Source organism: Haliotis cracherodii, unplaced genomic scaffold, assembly GCF_022045235.1.
Source record: "Haliotis cracherodii isolate W230 unplaced genomic scaffold, xgHalCrac1.p SCAF_3, whole genome shotgun sequence".
NCBI lineage: Eukaryota > Metazoa > Mollusca > Gastropoda > Lepetellida > Haliotidae > Haliotis > Haliotis cracherodii.
The window spans coordinates 40,868,582-40,886,779 of NW_027266286.1; the positions used below are offsets into that span (position 1 = coordinate 40,868,582).

General features: G+C 39.0%; 2 protein-coding genes across 2 annotated transcripts; both read left to right on the plus strand.

Annotated features, from left to right (window-relative positions):
* The first annotated feature begins 785 nt into the window (after positions 1-785).
* LOC139474427 (sialate O-acetylesterase-like) lies at positions 786-7,328 on the plus strand. The gene is made up of 8 exons (XM_071257441.1): positions 786-865; positions 1,421-1,761; positions 2,141-2,279; positions 2,717-2,986; positions 3,964-4,100; positions 5,151-5,308; positions 5,417-5,609; positions 7,048-7,328. The coding sequence occupies exons 1-8, from the start codon at positions 799-801 to the stop codon at positions 7,321-7,323; spliced, it is 1,581 nt and encodes a 526-aa protein (XP_071113542.1). The 5' UTR covers positions 786-798; the 3' UTR covers positions 7,324-7,328.
* A 2,241-nt stretch (positions 7,329-9,569) lies between these two features.
* On the plus strand, positions 9,570-18,010 carry LOC139474534 (sialate O-acetylesterase-like). The gene is made up of 8 exons (XM_071257589.1): positions 9,570-9,651; positions 11,003-11,343; positions 11,840-11,978; positions 12,716-12,985; positions 13,645-13,781; positions 15,490-15,647; positions 15,750-15,951; positions 17,717-18,010. Exons 1-8 carry the CDS (start codon positions 9,576-9,578, stop codon positions 18,005-18,007), a joined length of 1,614 nt encoding a protein of 537 aa, XP_071113690.1. The 5' UTR covers positions 9,570-9,575; the 3' UTR covers positions 18,008-18,010.
* The last annotated feature ends 188 nt before the right edge of the window (positions 18,011-18,198 follow it).

An 18,198-nucleotide genomic window follows, 5' to 3' on the forward strand; every position in this document is an offset into this window, starting at 1 on the left:
CCAGATTCCGTTGATACATCACTAAACTTTTGATATCTCAGCTCACAAGAAAATCACTGATAATTCAAAATTCAATTATTAGAAGGTAACACACATATGCCAAACATATTCTTTCCTGTTTGCCCCATTGTGTACTCATCGAGCATCATACATGAAATGATATATTGTGTCTAACCATCTTGGAAAGGACCACGTATATGTCGGTGTCTACGTACAGCAAGTGGAATGTAAATGTATTTTATCAAGTAATGCAAGGATATATTATTTTCCTGAGCTATTGGTAATACTGGTTGCAATTCTCACCATCTCAGTGCTACCTCATTACCTCAAGTTTGCAACTGCATGTTGACTCCCTAAAGTTAGATTTGAATCATATCTACTGAACTGTTGACTAAGAAACAAATTTAGGAAGTCTAATACACCGTTGTCCCAAACGTTTGAAAACTAAATCATATTATTTGTGGTCAGGTTTTACCAACAACAAAATTCTTGACGATATGATGGATGTCTGATGGGTTATGAGTAAACTTAATTGTTTCACCGCTCCTTTCGGAATTCAAGATATGTAATTTTTTTCTGTCTCAAACAACAAATCCCAAAACCTGGACCAACCAGACCAAAAATATAAACACTTAAATCTAATATACTCAACCATAAGAAGGAATGTGTTCTACATTAGGTATTGTCTTAAAGAATGCAAGTAGTTTTCCAGATATGGTAGAGATATCATAGAGGTAGATAGTGTCCTAAATATATATACTGTACAATCATTAGTCTTTGCTCAAACATTCCGGCAAAATGGGACCAACTGCCTGCGCAGTTCTCCTGATTACCATTGAGGTGGCCTTACTTACTGCAGGAGAAGGTAGGTTTTCTCAAGATCATAAGTTAGTTGTACGGACCACATGATAAATTGACACCAAGTATTTGTGCATTCAATGATTGAACAAATTTTAACATTTGGTTGGAACCCCCCGTGATTTACACAAAAGTAGGGTCAGCTCTATTTGACTGTCATTTCGTGTCATATTTTAGTCCAAGTTGTTAAAACAGGTAAAGTTCTGTCGATATAACTACACAATAATATAGTACATTGTTCCACACTTGTGTTACAGTACGAAACGTGTTACGTCCGAACTGTGACACTGTCTGATAAACCTCTCTGACCCAAACCAAATCATCGTTATCTCCTTAAAGATATAACTATACAAGACTTCATTTCATTGTTCTGAAGCGTCCAAAATCTGCATTACATTTCCTAAGGGTTAATATATTTCAGGGAACATAGATGTTAAAACATTCTCCTTTGCAAGTTTCTATGGAAACTATATGCTTCTTCAAAATGCTGCCCAAAAGAAAATAATATGTCTGGTTTTACTGAACAACAAGGGAAAACATTCACATTGATATTTTATTGCAGAGGCCTTAAAAGCAAAATCATTCGCCTTTGCCAGTTACTATGGAGACCACATGGTTCTTCAACAAGCGCCTAGGAAAGCTGCAATCTGGGGATATGCTGCAAAACCAGGGGAGACAATCACATTAAGCATTAGTGGTAAAGGGGAGGTGAACACAACATCCTTTAATGGACCTATGGCAACAACCCCTGTGTGGTCAGTTCAACTTCCTGCCATCGCTGCTGGTGGGCCTTACAACATTACAGCGACATCTAGCGAGGGCAGCATTGGCTTAACAGATGTGTTATTTGGGGACGTCTGGATATGTTCCGGTCAGAGCAACATGCAATTTACACTTTCGATGGTAAGTTTTTTAAAAAAATGACAATAAGTTAGTCGATATTTTAGACGCTTCTCCATGCGTAACTGGTAGTCAAGGTCGATGAAAACTAACTGGTTACATACTCAATTATGATGGTAAAATAAGTGGTTATAGGACTCAAATATGGTAAGGTAGTCAATGAACAAAACGCAAATCTGATCTTAAACATGTTACAAAAGATTCTGACTTTAACCACAAGTAAAACAGGATGAGTGTCTCTGCTAACCTAAAACTTCTTTATGGAACTGCAGATATGCTTGTTTTGAAAAGGTCATGTATTAATCGATGATTTATAACATTCTTGATCTTTCTTAACAAGGTCCCACAAGGCATCATTTATAATTGAGTATAATCCATGCAGGCTTTAAATGCAACGGAAGAGATGGCAGATGTCCCCAACTATCCCAACATCCGGGTGTTTACAGTTGCCCTGGGAGGGTCTCCAGTCGAAGAATATGATCTGCTGAATATCAGTCAACCTTGGTCTGTTCCAAGTGCAGGTAGAACCAACAACTTCAGTGTTGCCAGGTCATGTGCAGTCGTTATATGTCAGCACCTTTTGTAAAAACATCAACATTTTGCTTCAAGTCTGTTTCAACAGTTCAACTTTGCTGCTGTCTTACAGATACACCATATGTCACGACATCCCTTCTTGCATGATAATACTGAAGATTAATTAAAACAGTGTCAGCCTTCATCGCGTTCATCTTCCTACCATAATCACAATAATCAGGTTGCAAACCACATTCAAAATGTAGTTTTATATTGGCATTTGACCATGAAGGTTCCTTTAGCCTTTATACTGCGATAGTGATATAGTCAGGGTGATACAGATATATTAATCGGCAGATGTCAATTTACGTTATTTTTTAATTTTAGTGGGTTTTTTTCTCCAAAATTCTAAATATTACGGCAACATTTCTTTCCTGACATCCAGCTACTATAGGCGGTCCTGATTGGTCGTACTTTTCGGGAGTCTGCTGGTTATATGGCAAGTACCTGTCTTCACATCTCAAATACCCCATCGGCCTCATAGCATCATCATACGGAGGAACCCGAGTGGAGGCGTGGTCAGCTCCAAATGTTCTCAAGAAATGTGGTGTAAGCGATGTGTCTGGTGTGAACCCGAACTCTGCTTCTGTTCTGTGGAATGCCATGATGCGACCCTTCCTCAACATGACCATATACGGAGCCATCTGGTATCAAGGTAAAAACTGTTACACATTAGACCTGTTGCCATATTCATCTATTTTAGTGGAATATTGTCTCACAAAATAGTATACATGTAGTACTTTTTAATATGGCTAAAGGAATATAGGTAAAAAATGCATAGTTCAGTGCTTACTTACAGAAAAAAGCAATTTCTAAATGGATATGCTCATGCTGACCTCAGCATCCCATGTATCGTGCATTCATGAAAATGTGGAGATTAATTCAAGTTCAACTAAAATCTGTCTAAATATGGAAAACCATTCACATAAACTCTTTACTTTCCCAGAAAGGGAATAATGCTGTGCTCTGATTTGTAACAGTGTATGACTAACAACTTATCCCATTGTTAAACATTGATATCTCTCTCGGAAACGTATTTATTAATACGATTAGGTGCTCTAGGAAAGGTCGTTGTGAGCACGGTTACAAGAGGAGATACCAAGAGAATCCACGTTTCATTTACGGCAACCGAAATAAAGAAAACTTACCTAGTGTGACCGTCTCACTATCGGTTGCAAATATGCACGTATAACAATAGGAACTTACTTCAATAGACATCACAATTATATTTTGATATGAATGAAATGATCTGGACACCCACCAATTTCTAACGTCCGATTTATGTAGTCAGCACGCTTGGGAAACGTGGAATAATTTCTACATTCTGAACGCCTACGTTGGAATTTAAGAGGGTCAAACTTTTAGGTCAATTAACAGATTACAAGTTGAACATTTTTCTGCAACAAGTTAAGGCGAGTACCACACCACCATTACATCAAACACTGAACCAGAACAGCTGTATGTTCTTTGCCATGATAGAGAGAGGTTCCGTTGAGGGACACTTGTAGACCAAACAATTGAGCAGAGAAACTGTGATGGATGATTCAAAGGAGCAACATACCACCTATAGACCAACAAATGGACCAGTATATGATGTACTGTTTGATATGTGTATCAATGTTCTGTGACAAGGTGAAGCCAATGCCGGTTCTTCAACAATGAACCAGTACAACTGTACTTTCCCAGCCATGATAGATGACTGGAGAGAGAGGTTCCACGAAGGATCAGAAGGACAAACAGACCCATCCTTTCCTTTCGGATTTGTTCAGGTAATATTCTCTCCTACTATTACACATACCAAACTATCCCTCACAGATGCCTGAGGCTCTGTGTTTATATCATGACAAATCGTAGCATGTTGCTGTGTTTATCCGTGTGACAACAGACAGCTAGTCTATGTGATCTTTAGTATGATTTGATAACTGAATATGTTGCCAGCAATGATCTGATATAATTCAATAATGACTCCCTTCCACTGTCTGACACATCTGAAACAGCTTTATCTCTTCATATTTATATCTGTGCAAAAAGACGGGTGGCCCCGTCTAAGTGTCATACCACACTTTCTCAAACGTTAGGTAACAACATTCAAGGCGTCAGCAAAGCTATTAAAAAGTTTTATTTTCGCCATGTGTGAAGATCATATCCCAATGTGATGCATCAGTGACAAAAAGTATGTCCGATGCAATTCCCTTATTTGACATGTACCTTATGTTCCCGTTGATTTTCATGTGAACAATTGACTTGCCTTGGCATACGTTTGTGACAGGCGCCACAAGTGGGGCAGGATACGCTCACCTTTCCGACAGCACCTGGTACATTACGATCTTATTGTGATTCATAACACATGCAAATGATATAGTCGGAATCGTACAATGGGCTCTGCCATTGGCAGATATTCCTTTTGATTACAGAGTTTTGGAAATGTTTTTGTTTCTTTTATTTGTATTTGCTTAAAATATAGGTCACACTGTCCCTTACAACACGTGAGTGGTTGATAAATAAAGTTATCAACACATTATCATTGTATAAGAATAACAGCTTTTCTTCATAAGTACCAATTCAAACAAAATTCAAATAATATTGGTTATTTAAAAAAAATTCTTTCATAATTTTTGTTTTGAAGATATTAAAATCTGCCCATACAGCTTGTTCGATGGAAAGGCAAACGTAAGCTGTTAGTACACTTTTCTTATCATTCATTATTTATAAGTTCTGTTAATATGTTTTTTTTGGTCGGTGCCATCCTGTAAATATACAGTTATTTCCATTCACTCGCTTGATTACACTGAATAATGGTCGTTATGTTTTGAATGCAGCTTGCCCCATGGAGAAACAATGACACCATTACTACCGGCTTCACAGACATTCGATGGCATCAGACAGCTGACTATGGCTACGTCCCTAACGGCAGGATGAAGAACACCTTCATGGCGGTGGCCATGGACCTGCCGGACTTTACATCTCCATACACAGGGTATATAACTATATCTTTTTATATTCTTGTATTTAAATAATATCTTTTTAAATTTAACTTATTCTTTTGAAAATGTTGTACATTTTATACAGTTGAATGTACTTTCAGTGTCCACCCCCGAGACAAGCAGGATGTGTCTATGCGTCTGTGTACAGCTGGACTTGCTGTGGCCTACAACCAAACTCAGTTCTCTACATTCGACGGACCCATTCCTGGTCTGTTCATAATCTACACCAAGCAAAGAACCATGGAGATAAACTTTTATAAAGACCTTGATATCAGATCAACAACCGGCTTTGAGGTCAGTGACCATTGCTAATACATTATTGGGTTGGTCAACAGATTTTAGTTTATATTCAATATATATTTAGTCACAGACAATGTCGATAAACGCTATAGTGGGACAACATTCAAAGGTGTATTAAGTTGAACTCCTTCCACACATTGCTGCAAAGATGCAACATTTGTACTTTGATGCCACATGTACAATAATTCAACGGGTGGAGCTACACATAATGCGCCAAGGGGGCGTGTCTGCACATCTCGGAGTGACAGTCCATCACGTGACACAGAAACTTTTGCAGGCACCTCACAGCTGCCAGACTCGGGCATTGAACCCATAGCCTGCATGAAAACCTGTAACGACAATAAATCCAGCCCGGGGACCGATTGAGCAACGAAGGCTCTTGATATACAGTGTGTTCGTCTGTTCCATACTGAAGTTGGTTTCGCGCGGTAAACTTCAAATTCTAAAGATTTGATAGGGGTATTCAGAGTGTCAAGATGGATGTTTGGATATGTTGGCGTACGAATAGGATGCGATCTAGGCATGGAGCTGACGCAAAGTAAGCTTCATTTTAAGTAATGATAAACAAAAGAGAACATGGCAGTTATGGAAGATTTTCGTAATGTCACAATAGATATTGATTAGTTCAAACAGCAAGTTTAAACACTGAAAGAGAAGAAGGTAATGTCTGTTGCATACAGGCTTCACTGCTACCCAAAAATGTGTCCTAATGTTTCTCTCAAAAATGTGAGTCAGTACAACACAACTTCTTCTGAAAGGTCAATTAAAGGTCAAATATCACAATACTGCAAAATTTGTTACGAATGTTTAAGGCCCGATGCCGACTACCAATGATGGCCATGCACAATTATATTCGTGCAATAATTTCAAAAAGGGCTTACTTATAAGTTTTTCCTTGTGGTTGACAAGGTGACCATGTTTATAAAATGGGATTCGAACATATCCTCAATTGTGGGCATGGGTGTGAAAAGTTTAAGATCAATTGGTCCAGTATTAGTGGGGATACAATCTGACTTTTTATTAACAGGGCCGTGCTACTCGTAACCACTCCTCGAAATATCTTGTGATACAACAACAAAGACTGTAATGCTGAGAGGTCCAGTGAATGATCCGGTCTTCTGTACCGAGATGATTCACTTCGACAAGCCAGCATCAGCTGATGGTGTCGACAATATAAAAAATGTCATACGAGTACAAACAGTTGCGGTTGAAGGTTGGATTCACAATGTTTTCGAGTTGAATTGAAGTTTCCAGGTTCTTCAAGATCATATGGTTGACAAAAGAAAATTGAGATGTATATTCATATGACGTGAATCAGTAGATGGATCAGCTGTTATGATCAGAGATATTGTGATTTACAACGTATTGCAGTGAGAAGTGATTCTGTTTATCATTAATAACATCTTTTAATTTTGATACTGACTTCTTCTAGGTGACATGCACCAATAGTTCAGCTCCATCTTCGGATGAGTCAGAGTGGTTCCCCTTGCCTATTGTGTCACATGACAACACATCAGTGACCCTCGACTACAGCCAAATATGTCTGCAGACTAAAAATATGGTGGTGTCTGCCGTACGCTATGCCTGGAGAGAGTCACCGTGTCCCTTTAAAGAGTGTGGTGTCTACAACAAGGATAGTGGCTACCCTGCGCCACCTTTTGTCGAAAGTGTTATCACCAATATGTCAAATGTTAAAATTGTGAAATAAAATGCGCAAGGAAAGAAATGTTGTCATGTTTTTGTTAATAATACTGTTAATAATAAAACAATGGGTGGCTGAAAATCTCTGAGCCTACTATGAAGGATGTATAATACACCCTTAACAGTTTGTATGTATTACGTCAGAGACCATATAATAATCTATTATATGGTCTCTGATTACGTTTAATACTTTCCATGCTTACAAGCTGAATTAGAATCAAATACACAACCAGGCAAGATATGTCTGCGGGTATGAAAGTGACTACGTATTCTTGTTTGAAAATTGGCTACCACGCTGCCATCAAGTATCTTCAACTGAAAGTCATGTTTAGGAGATGATATCATTCGCCTTGCTTTGCCACTATTAATGTGGGAGAGCCTCGAAGGTGATCCACAATCAGGTAGACCTTCAACTGCCACCACTGAGAATAATGTTGATAAAATAATGATACCATTATGGATGATCAACGACTCACCACACGTTACATAGCCAATACAGTTGAGGACATTCTAAGGAATCAACTGACAAACGTTTCAACACACAGAGTTCCAAGGCTTCTGATCAGAAACGTTCATCATCTATCGTGAGAACGTATGTCGTTTTGAAGCAGATCCAGCTGGTTTTGTGGAGCGATTTTGATACCATTGATGAGATTTGGGTTCATCGCTATCAGTCAGAGACCAAAGAAGACTCACAACTATGGAAACATCAAATTCTTTGAAGAAGGGCAAGTCAATTCTATCAGCTGGAATTTCCTGGTATTCCAAAGAAATCCTACTGGTGAACTACCTCCCGAAAGTTCAGACCATTTATGGCCAATACCATGCTAATCTGCTTAGGTAACCGCGTGAGAGTAACGTGGAAAATTCACTAAAGGTGTGTTTATCCACAGGACAATGCACCGTTGCCATGTCTATTGTCATCATGGCTGCAATACATGACTGTGGCCTTGAACTCCATCATTCATCCTCCACATTCAGCAGATCTGGCACAGTCCCATTTACATCCCTTCAAACTTGAAGAAAGTACTGTCTGTCAAGCATTATGCAAAAGCAGCACCAGGAGCTTCTACATCAGTGGGGTCCCGGCCCTCCAGTGTCATTGGCAGATGTATGTGGTCCTTGGGGATATCATGCTGAAAAATAACTAGCAACCAAATTTACAGGGACCAGCATTGTAAGGCTCAGACCTTTTCAGCCATACCTCGTATATGCCCACAGCATATGTGAACAATTCTAAAAGACGGATGGATTTTTTTATTCTTCAGAACTTCGTCAATTCCTTAACATTTAAGAAAGCCAAACATGTCAATAATTCCTGATCACATTAATGGAATATTGTAAACGAACCAAAGCTTTGATAAAGTTTAAGTAAGATTGTGTGTTTACTTAATGGGTTTACTAGTTATAATGCGTAATATTCAAGAGCAGTGTGCCCTAAAATGTGGTGACTATGAATAATAGGTGTCTTCCAATGTCACTAATCGACTACTTCAAATGTGGTTAACGAGGCTGTCATCTTATACCTTATATACTACATATCGTTACATGAATGTATGTGTACACTGCATTTTGTCACATGTGTATGGTGGGATGGAATAATACATCACATGTTTATTCTTTGCAAAGGATGCTTTTACTGTACAATACCTGCTTTGAAATACAGGTCAATGTTGTGGAAACACGAACAAAAATTTGAAACACAAACATTATTCTAAGGTTTCTGACAGGTGACCTTTAATTTCCTTTATGTCGTTATTTCATTATATATACATGGACATTGCTTTCAATAAATGTTGCTCAGATCTCTTCTTGTCGTTTCTAAGTTAATGAAAGGTTAGACATATGTATCTATCTTGGTAGTGTATGCTGGGTTTAACATTGAACAGTATTTCAGTTATATTTTGATATGTCAACATTACAGTTTGGTGACACCCATAAATCGTATTGGTGAATCACTGGGAATTTTGGATTCAACACCATGTGTAGCAGTTTAACACACTTCTGGCATCATACACCACTAAACCGATGATCCAGTAGTGCCCCAACAATATTTCATTAGACAAATAACGACTTGTTGATACATGTTTAAGATTAGTAGTTAAGAATAATAGTAAGGGTTCCTTCACTTGAGTAGCTATAGTCTCACAAGTTAAAAGTTTACTAGGTTAGAGATAAGATAAAGGTAGATATTGCCTTCTATAAATAAACAGTGTCAGTCTTTGTCTTTACTCAAACAGTCCTACAATACCGGCAAAAATGGAACGAACTGTGTGGATTGTTCTCCTGGTTGTCATTAAGGTATCAGCACTAACAGCACATACTGCAGGAGAAGGTGGGTTCATCCGTACATTAAAACACGTCTCAGGGAGTGGTCATATTAAAGGGCAAGTTGTATTTTTTCATCATGGAAAGTATTTACCTAGTAGTTTCAGAGGCCAAACAATAAAAATATCACAAGTATCTAATTTATTTTATTCATAAAATCGGTTCATATTTTTCACATTTCCCACGAGTTCTATTTTCATAATAAATACACCATGGCTTATGACCCTTGCAATATGACGTCACTGGTGCCAATTGATAAAGGAATGACGTCATAACACTTTATTAGACTCGTTTCACGTGGTGTATGTAGAGGTGTGTGGTGCTATCTTCTCAGATGCGCAGCATATTGTTTTGTACGGTGCCGCGCTGTTCAAGATACAGCAGGTGATGTGGGTCTTCTTTTGTTTCCACTTGACTCTCATCGTTTCCATACCGCGAAGCTTGCTCGTTTTGGTTCGAAAGCGTATGGTTTTGCGATTTCTTGAAGGTGTCAAGGGAACTTCTTCGGACCAGGCAATGTATCGGATGCCATGTTGTCTCACCATAAACTTGTACTTGATATCTTTTGCGTTATGACAAGACAGGGACCTAGTTATATTGGCACCAATTACGTCATAATCTAAGGGGGATAACCCAGGCCTGTTTAGCTCGGAAACCGAAGGCCTCATAACGGCATGACATTTTAACACTTATTGTGAACTCCCTACTTTCACTGCGAGAAAAGTGAGTGTATATTTTCAAACAATGATACTAACTAATTCTAAAATTGTGTTTTGTTTAAAATAAGAAAGAAAGTGATTTTTGCCTGTACACTTCCCCTTTAACATTCTTTAGCGCCGCAAGACTCATTATAAGCTGATATCGAACCTTTACATATTCAATGAACGAATAACATTTTAAAAACACAGCTCTCTTTTGGAAAGTGCCGATTTAAATACATGCATTATAGTGCATTAAATACAAATACTGTGGAAACCAGAAGGCTGCCCCTGACCTGCCTGAACAATATTTGATAGAGTTTAGGGATGTTTAAGTGATCCATTCATATTAAGATTCACCACCATTTTGCCTTTTACACTCACTGAAATCTGAAATCTCAGTGAATAATCGACACCCGTTATTATCTGGCGTTGATTTAAGGTTTTCTCTTCATAACATTTTCGAATAAAAAACAATCCTAGTTCTAATATGTGTGGTGAGTCGATGTTAAGCTGTGGAAATGATGAGAAGTCATTTGTGGAATAGTTCCCAGGTAATCACGTCGGCTGTGTATAGGTTGACATGCTGAGGATTGAGTGGAGGTAGCTTATGCCTTATCTGCCTTATCACCTCACATTTGTATGACGATTCTATTTTAGGGACCTCAGCGGCTAAACCTTTCTCCTTTGCTAGTTACTATGGTAACCACATGGTTCTTCAAAAGGCACCCCAAAGGACAACTATATGGGGCTATGCTGCAAAAGAAGGGGAGACAATCACATTGAGCATTAGTGGTAAGGGACAGGTGAATACAACATCCTTTAATGGACCTATGGCAACAACCCCTGTGTGGTCAGTTCAACTTCCTGCCATCGATGCCGGTGTGCCTTACAGCATCACAGCGACATCTAGCGAGGGCAGCATTGGCTTAACAGATGTGTTATTTGGGGACGTCTGGATATGTTCGGGTCAGAGCAACATGCAGTTTACACTTTCGATGGTAAGTTTTGTATCAGTGGTGAGATGTTCGTAAATGTTTTACCATGAAGTACTGGTACTCCTCAATGATTGTTTACTAAATTTTGTTTGGGTGAAGAAAGTCAAGTATTTCAGAAGAATTTAAAAATTTCAATTGGTCTCTATATTTTTACAGTTTTACTTGATATGTGATAATCTCTTATTCGTTATCCTGCCATGTAGAAGACATTGTGTTTAATACATATCTTACTGTTGTTGGCTAGACTTCCAACGGACAAAGTTACCAAAATAATCGCGTCACATTGATAGGGATATGACTGGTTGAAGCTTGACAGTTAGTGTGTATCACCATTGGTGGTGGGCATCATAAAGAAATGGAAAACCCATCTTGAAAATTTAGCCCATTTAACAACAATCAATTCGGTTTCGAATGCAATGTACGAGTGTTAAATCTACGTTTGAAACATGTAAACGGAAAACACAGTAGTTTATCTCCTAATTCCGTATAATGCATGCAGGCTTTTAATGCAACGGAAGAGGAGGCAGATCTCCCTAACTATCCCAACATCCGGGTGTTTACAGTTGCCCTGGGAGGGTCTCCGGTCGAAGAATATGATCTGCTGAATATCAGTCAACCCTGGTCTGTTCCAAGTACAGGTAGAACAAGCAGCTTCAGTAATGCCAAGACATGTGCATTCTTCATATGTCAGCACCTTTGTAAACTTATTTCAACATTTTTCTTCAAAAGTATTGTTTCAATAGTTCAGATAGTACAGATGCAACAGGTGTCACGAGATCCCTTCTTGCATAAATACACTGAAGGTTAATTGAAACAGTGTCAGTCCTCATCGCGTTCATTTGCCTACCTTTAACAAAATAATCACGTTGGTGCCCACATTCAAAATGTAGTTTGATACTGACATTTGACAAAAAAGGTTGTTTAACGCCCTTATGTACAGTGATGGTGATATAGTCAGGGTGATACAGATTTCTTAATCAGTGAATAATGTCATTCTACATCATCTTTTTACAGGTGTATTTTTCTCCGTATTTCTAAATAATATGGCAAAACAGACATAAGGCTGCTATTTGTTCAACAGATGTCATAAGATATCTATGCCTCCGTGTGCGATCACACTGGCTAACTGGACCAGGTCATCCTTCATCTTCCTGCCATTAACAGAATAAGCATGTAACACCTACATTCAAAATGTAGTGCGCTATTGGTGTTTAGTTGTTAGGTTCCTTAAACAGTAATAATGACGTGGTCATTGTGATACAGATTTAATCAGTACACAGAGTATACTGACATCGTCTTTAGGTATATTGTGTCATATATATGCATATGTTTCATGTAATATCATATGATATAAAGTGTTCTTCGTGATACTAAGCTACTATTGGCGGTCCGGATTGGTCGTACTTTTCGGGAGTCTGCTGGTTATATGGCAAGTACCTGTCTTCACATCTCAAATACCCCATCGGCCTCATAGCATCATCATACGGAGGAACCCGAGTGGAGGCGTGGTCAGCTCCCAATGTTCTCAAGAAATGTGGTGTAAGCGATGTGTCTGGTGTGAACCCGAACTCTGCTTCTGTTCTGTGGAATGCCATGATGCGACCCTTCCTCAACATGACCATATACGGAGCAATCTGGTATCAAGGTAAAAACTGTTACTCATTAGACCTGGTGCCATATACATCTATTTCAGTGGATTAATGTCTCACAAAATAGTATACATGTAGTACTGTTTAATATAGCTAAAGGAATATAGGTGAAAATACAGAAAAGGGTACTTTCCGTTGTATCTTAAAAGCATGACCATATGGGGATTAGTTCAAGATGATACAGATATGTCTACATCTGGAAAATTCCAGATTACACCTCTCACATTACAACTCTTTACAAATGAATCTTGGCACCCGGTGCTCTTGTTGTGTGGAGGAGTTGTTGTAGGGGCAGTGGACGAGAGTATCCCTCCTCAATACAGCTGAAAATCCGGTCCTTACTTAGTCAGCACGCTTGGGAAACGTGAAATAATGTCTGCATCCTCAACTCCTATTTTGTGATTTAAGAGGGGCTTCTGTGTAAATAACTTCATAAACGAGCTTAACAAATTATGAAGAGTTGATGCCAGTGTCATACAACCTATGAATCAAATAATAACCAGAGCCACTGTGGTTGATGACTCAAAGGATGAACAGACCACCATTTGACCAAACAATGAATCAGTGCAACTTCTCTGGATGACTCAGTGGCACACAAACCACTTGTAGACCAAGCAATGAACCACTATATGGTGCATCAATATTCTGTGTCCAGGTGAAGCCAATGCCCTATCTCCAACTATGAACCAGTACAACTGTACATTCCCAGCCATGATAGAGGACTGGAGAGACAAGTTCCATCAAGGATCAGGAGGACAAACTGACCCAGTCTTTCCTTTTGGATTTGTACAGGTAGGATTTCCTATGAGTGAAGATTGAGGCTCAGAGTAAGTAAGTATGTTGTGCGGTCGGGTAGCCTTGTGGCTAAAGCGTTCGCTCGTCACGCCGAAGACCCGGGTTGGATTCCCGAGGTGGGTACAATGTGTGAAGCCCATTTCTAGTGTCCCCCGCCTGCTGAAATATTGCTAAAACCGATAAATCGGGGGAATGTTTCAATATTTCTTTGCTGAATGGGTAATGTATTCCACAATTTGATCGCGGATGGTATAAACGAGGATTCAGATAACTTAATTCGTAATAGAGGAGTTATATTGTGAGCGGTTCTAAGGTTGTATGTTACGTTTGTCCTGACAGATAGAGGTACTAGATCTTTAAGGTATGAAGGTGTCATATTGTTATACATTTTATAGAATAAACACAATTTACGTTTTCTCCTGCGCTCTGATAGGGGTTCCCAGGAAGTTTCGAAATATAATTTTTTGACGGAAGTATAGGTTGATAAACCAGTTACAATTCTTGCTGCTTCCAGTTGGAGTTTTTCTAATCTGTCACTCTTCTCCTTGGTACAACCGTCCCAAACTTCACATGCATATTCAAAATGTGGTCTAATAAACATTACATAAATCTTATTCAACACACTACGACAGAGCATATACTTAAGCTTTCTCATGGAATGAATCATCTTTGATGTTGTTTAATAATTGAATCAATATGGCCTGACCACTTGCCCGATGACGACAATATAACACCCAGGTGTTTGTGTTTTTTAAAATTTTCAAAGTTTTGATTATCCAAAAATAATTTCAAAGTTCTCTGCGGCTCTTTTGTGGAAACGAGAATTGATTTTGTTTTGCTCGGATTATATAGAATTGAGCCCTTTCATTAATTTTGTTTAAATTGCTATTCATAGTAGTTTCTATATGTTCAATGTTATTAGATGATATCCCCAGGGATGTGTCATCGGCAAATCTTGTTGCATAGTTCAATCTGTCAGTAATATCATTGATGTACACAAGGAACAAGAAAGGGCCTAGTGCCGATGTACACTAGGTGTGAGTGTTTGATAGGTGAAGGTATTCACGCATTATTTTTCTGCAACCACCAACAATTTTAGAGAATTGTCATCAGATTCAATCAATGTTCAATATTATATTGTTTTCTTGGTTATTTTAAACATTTTCATCAATTTTCTTTTCAAGATAATCAAATCTGCTTATACATCTTTTTCTATGGAAAGACGATTAAACTGTTAGAAGCATTCATTATAGTACATGCGTTTGACCAAATTCTGGGAAACATATTAGTTTCTACTATTTCATAATGGAACACTTAAATTATTTCCCGTGTTATTTGCTTCATTAGCGTTTGAGACCCGTGAAGATCCTGGGTAGACTAGGTCTTCAGCAACCCATGCTTGACGTAAAAGGCGACCATGCTTGTCGTCAGAGGCGACTAACAGGATCGGGTGGTCAGGCTCGCTGACTTGGTTGATGCATGTCATCGAGTCCAAAATGCGTAGATCGATGCTCGTGGTATCAATCACTGGATTGTCTGGTCCAGCCTCGACTTTTACAGACCGCCACCATTTTACCTGGAATATTGCTGATTGCGGCGTTAAACAACAAACAAACAAAAAACTAGCGTTTGAATTATTTATGGGGATATTCGTCTTTGAGACACATTTCCCCAACAGAAATAATTAGTATATGTTTGTATGCAGCTTGCTCCATGGCGAAACAATGACACCATTACTACCGGCTTCACAGACATTCGGTGGCACCAGACAGCTGACTATGGCTACGTCCCTAACGACAAGATGAACAACACCTTCATGGCGGTGGCCATGGACCTGCCCGACTTTACCTCTCCATACACAAGGTATATCATTATGCCTACGATATTCTTTTAAAGCGATAACATGAAATCTTAATTTATCTTTGGAAAATGTTGTGCACTTTATACTGTTGAATGTACTTTCAGTATCCACCCCCGGGACAAGCAGGATGTGTCCATGCGTCTGTGTACAGCTGGACTTGCTGTGGCCTACAACCAAATTGAGTACTCTAAATTCAACGGCCCCATTCCTTCTTTGTTCACAATCTGGGTAGCTGACAGCACTATACAGATAGACTATGATAACAAACAAACTGTTCTGGACATCAGATCAACAACAGGATTTGAGGTGATTTCCAATGAACATTTACTTTAAGACTAGATACCTTTGGTGGGAGAGAAAAGTGGCATATTTCAATGGATTTAAGGAAATCGAGACCTCTTTCATTTACAGAAATCATGAATAATTTCAACAAGTACAAATATAAATATGCATCAAAGTATTTAACCTGAACACTGAATTGCAGTCAGGTGAGCTTAAAGGCTATTCAACCAGCCACAAGTCAATTTCTTTTACAGACAATCAAATGGTAGCAATGTTTATTTACAGCCCCAGACATAGATCAAGTTGTTGGAAGTTGACTTTAAAGAGTTAAAGTTCATTGGTATTTTCCTGTTTTGACACAATATCACAGTCAACATGTTTTAGATATTGAAATATGTTAAAATGCCTTGAAATGACTCTGAAACCATCAGACTAGACAGAAGTTGTTATTGACGGAAATGTTCCCACGTAATATGACAATAACCTTGACAACAATTCCAAAACCGAAGTGTCTTCAAAATCGTTCACGACTCAGCGTCAGGTGTGACTTTGACAACTTAACACCAATCTCTTGAATTTACTCCATTTACCCTCTGAGGATGATTGTGTCAGATATTTGGTTTGTTGTTTAACGCCACACTCAGCAATATTCCGGCTATATGACGGCGGTCTGTAAATAATCAAGTCCGAACCAGACAAGCCTGTGACTGACATCATGAGCATCGATCTACACATCTAGGATACGATGACATGCATCAACCAAGTCAGCGAGTCTGACCACCCGATCCCGTTAGTCGCCTCTAACAACAAGCATGGGTTTGTGAAGACGAATTCTGACACGGATCTTCACGGGTCAGATGAGTCAGAGCTGGCAAAGTGGCTGGAGCAGTGGTCAAAGAACAATGTTCCATCGGATTCCAGCCCGGGGAATACATCGTTATTGTGCTGTATGGTTCCCCTCTCAAAACACTCTGCAAATATTCCGGACCTATGTTATCTTTTAAATCGGCCATTAGAACGAAGTCGTCTCCTATGCTATGTTCATATCTCATCATATCTTGCAATTTCCTTTCCTTGGGATGCACAGTCACGGCTAAATCTATCATGTTCTACCAAATGGCAGTACAGCCAATGATAACTTACTGTCATGACAAACACGACCGTCACCATCGTAAACGAAACAGAAGGCGACTCATCTGTGAACAAACTGCAACTGGTTGGCATTCGATCGTCTCCATTAATGAAGATAACGTGCACGATGATGCACTAAACAGCGGTGGCCGCACAGACGGTTTTTGAGCACTAACATGATAAAGCCTATAACTAGCCCATTGGCTGTCCATAAGGTACCAGCGGTCTCTTCCGGTGTAAGGCGTCTTCCTAATGGCATTTTAAAGGGCAAGCCATCCTTGCATAAAATGACTAAGAGAGATGTTGCAAATGGCATGTACGTGTCTTGGAAACTACTGCTCAAAAACGTCCATTTTCACATATACATGCATATAACAATGCATGAGAATGGTGTGGATCTCTCCAGCTTTGGTCAGACCAAGTGTATGGACGTGAACATCAGCCGAAATGAATAGTATAACACATGCTTTCCATATTGTTTCATGAAAAATATCAGTCTCTTAAGTAAAATGTATGTATATTTTGGAGGAAAATGTTACCTTTTCTGAACAGCCATTTCTAGGACGTTTCCAAAATGCGCTTGTCTTCAGCAAGAATGCAACAAACCAATTGATTATTATATTGTTATTGATTTCTCCTTAATTCTTCTGCGATTCAGGTATCATGCATTACCTTGGACAAAAGGTCTGCTCTTGTTGAAGTCTCGGAAAACATTACGTGGTTCCCTCTTCCAATGGCGTCACATGACGACACGTCAGTGACCTTCAACTACAGCCAAATATGTCTACAGCCTAAAGACATGATGGTGTCTGCACTACGTTACGCCTGGAGAGAGTCGCCCTGTCCTCTTAAACAGTGTGCAGTCTACAACAAGGAAAGTGGCTACCCGGCGCCACCTTTCGTCAAATATATCATTGAAGATAAATCTAATGTCAAAATAGTAAAATAAACCGTGTCATAACACTTGGTTTGATATGTGTGGGTTTTAAAAAAACAACTAGTAATGACCACTGTGACAGAACAACAGTAGGGGACACACTATACGCACTTAAAAATGCACTGGGCTCGTAGATAAAAGAACATATTCTTGCAGTTAACGCACTTTATGATATTTGCTGCACGCATACATCTGCATTAAAA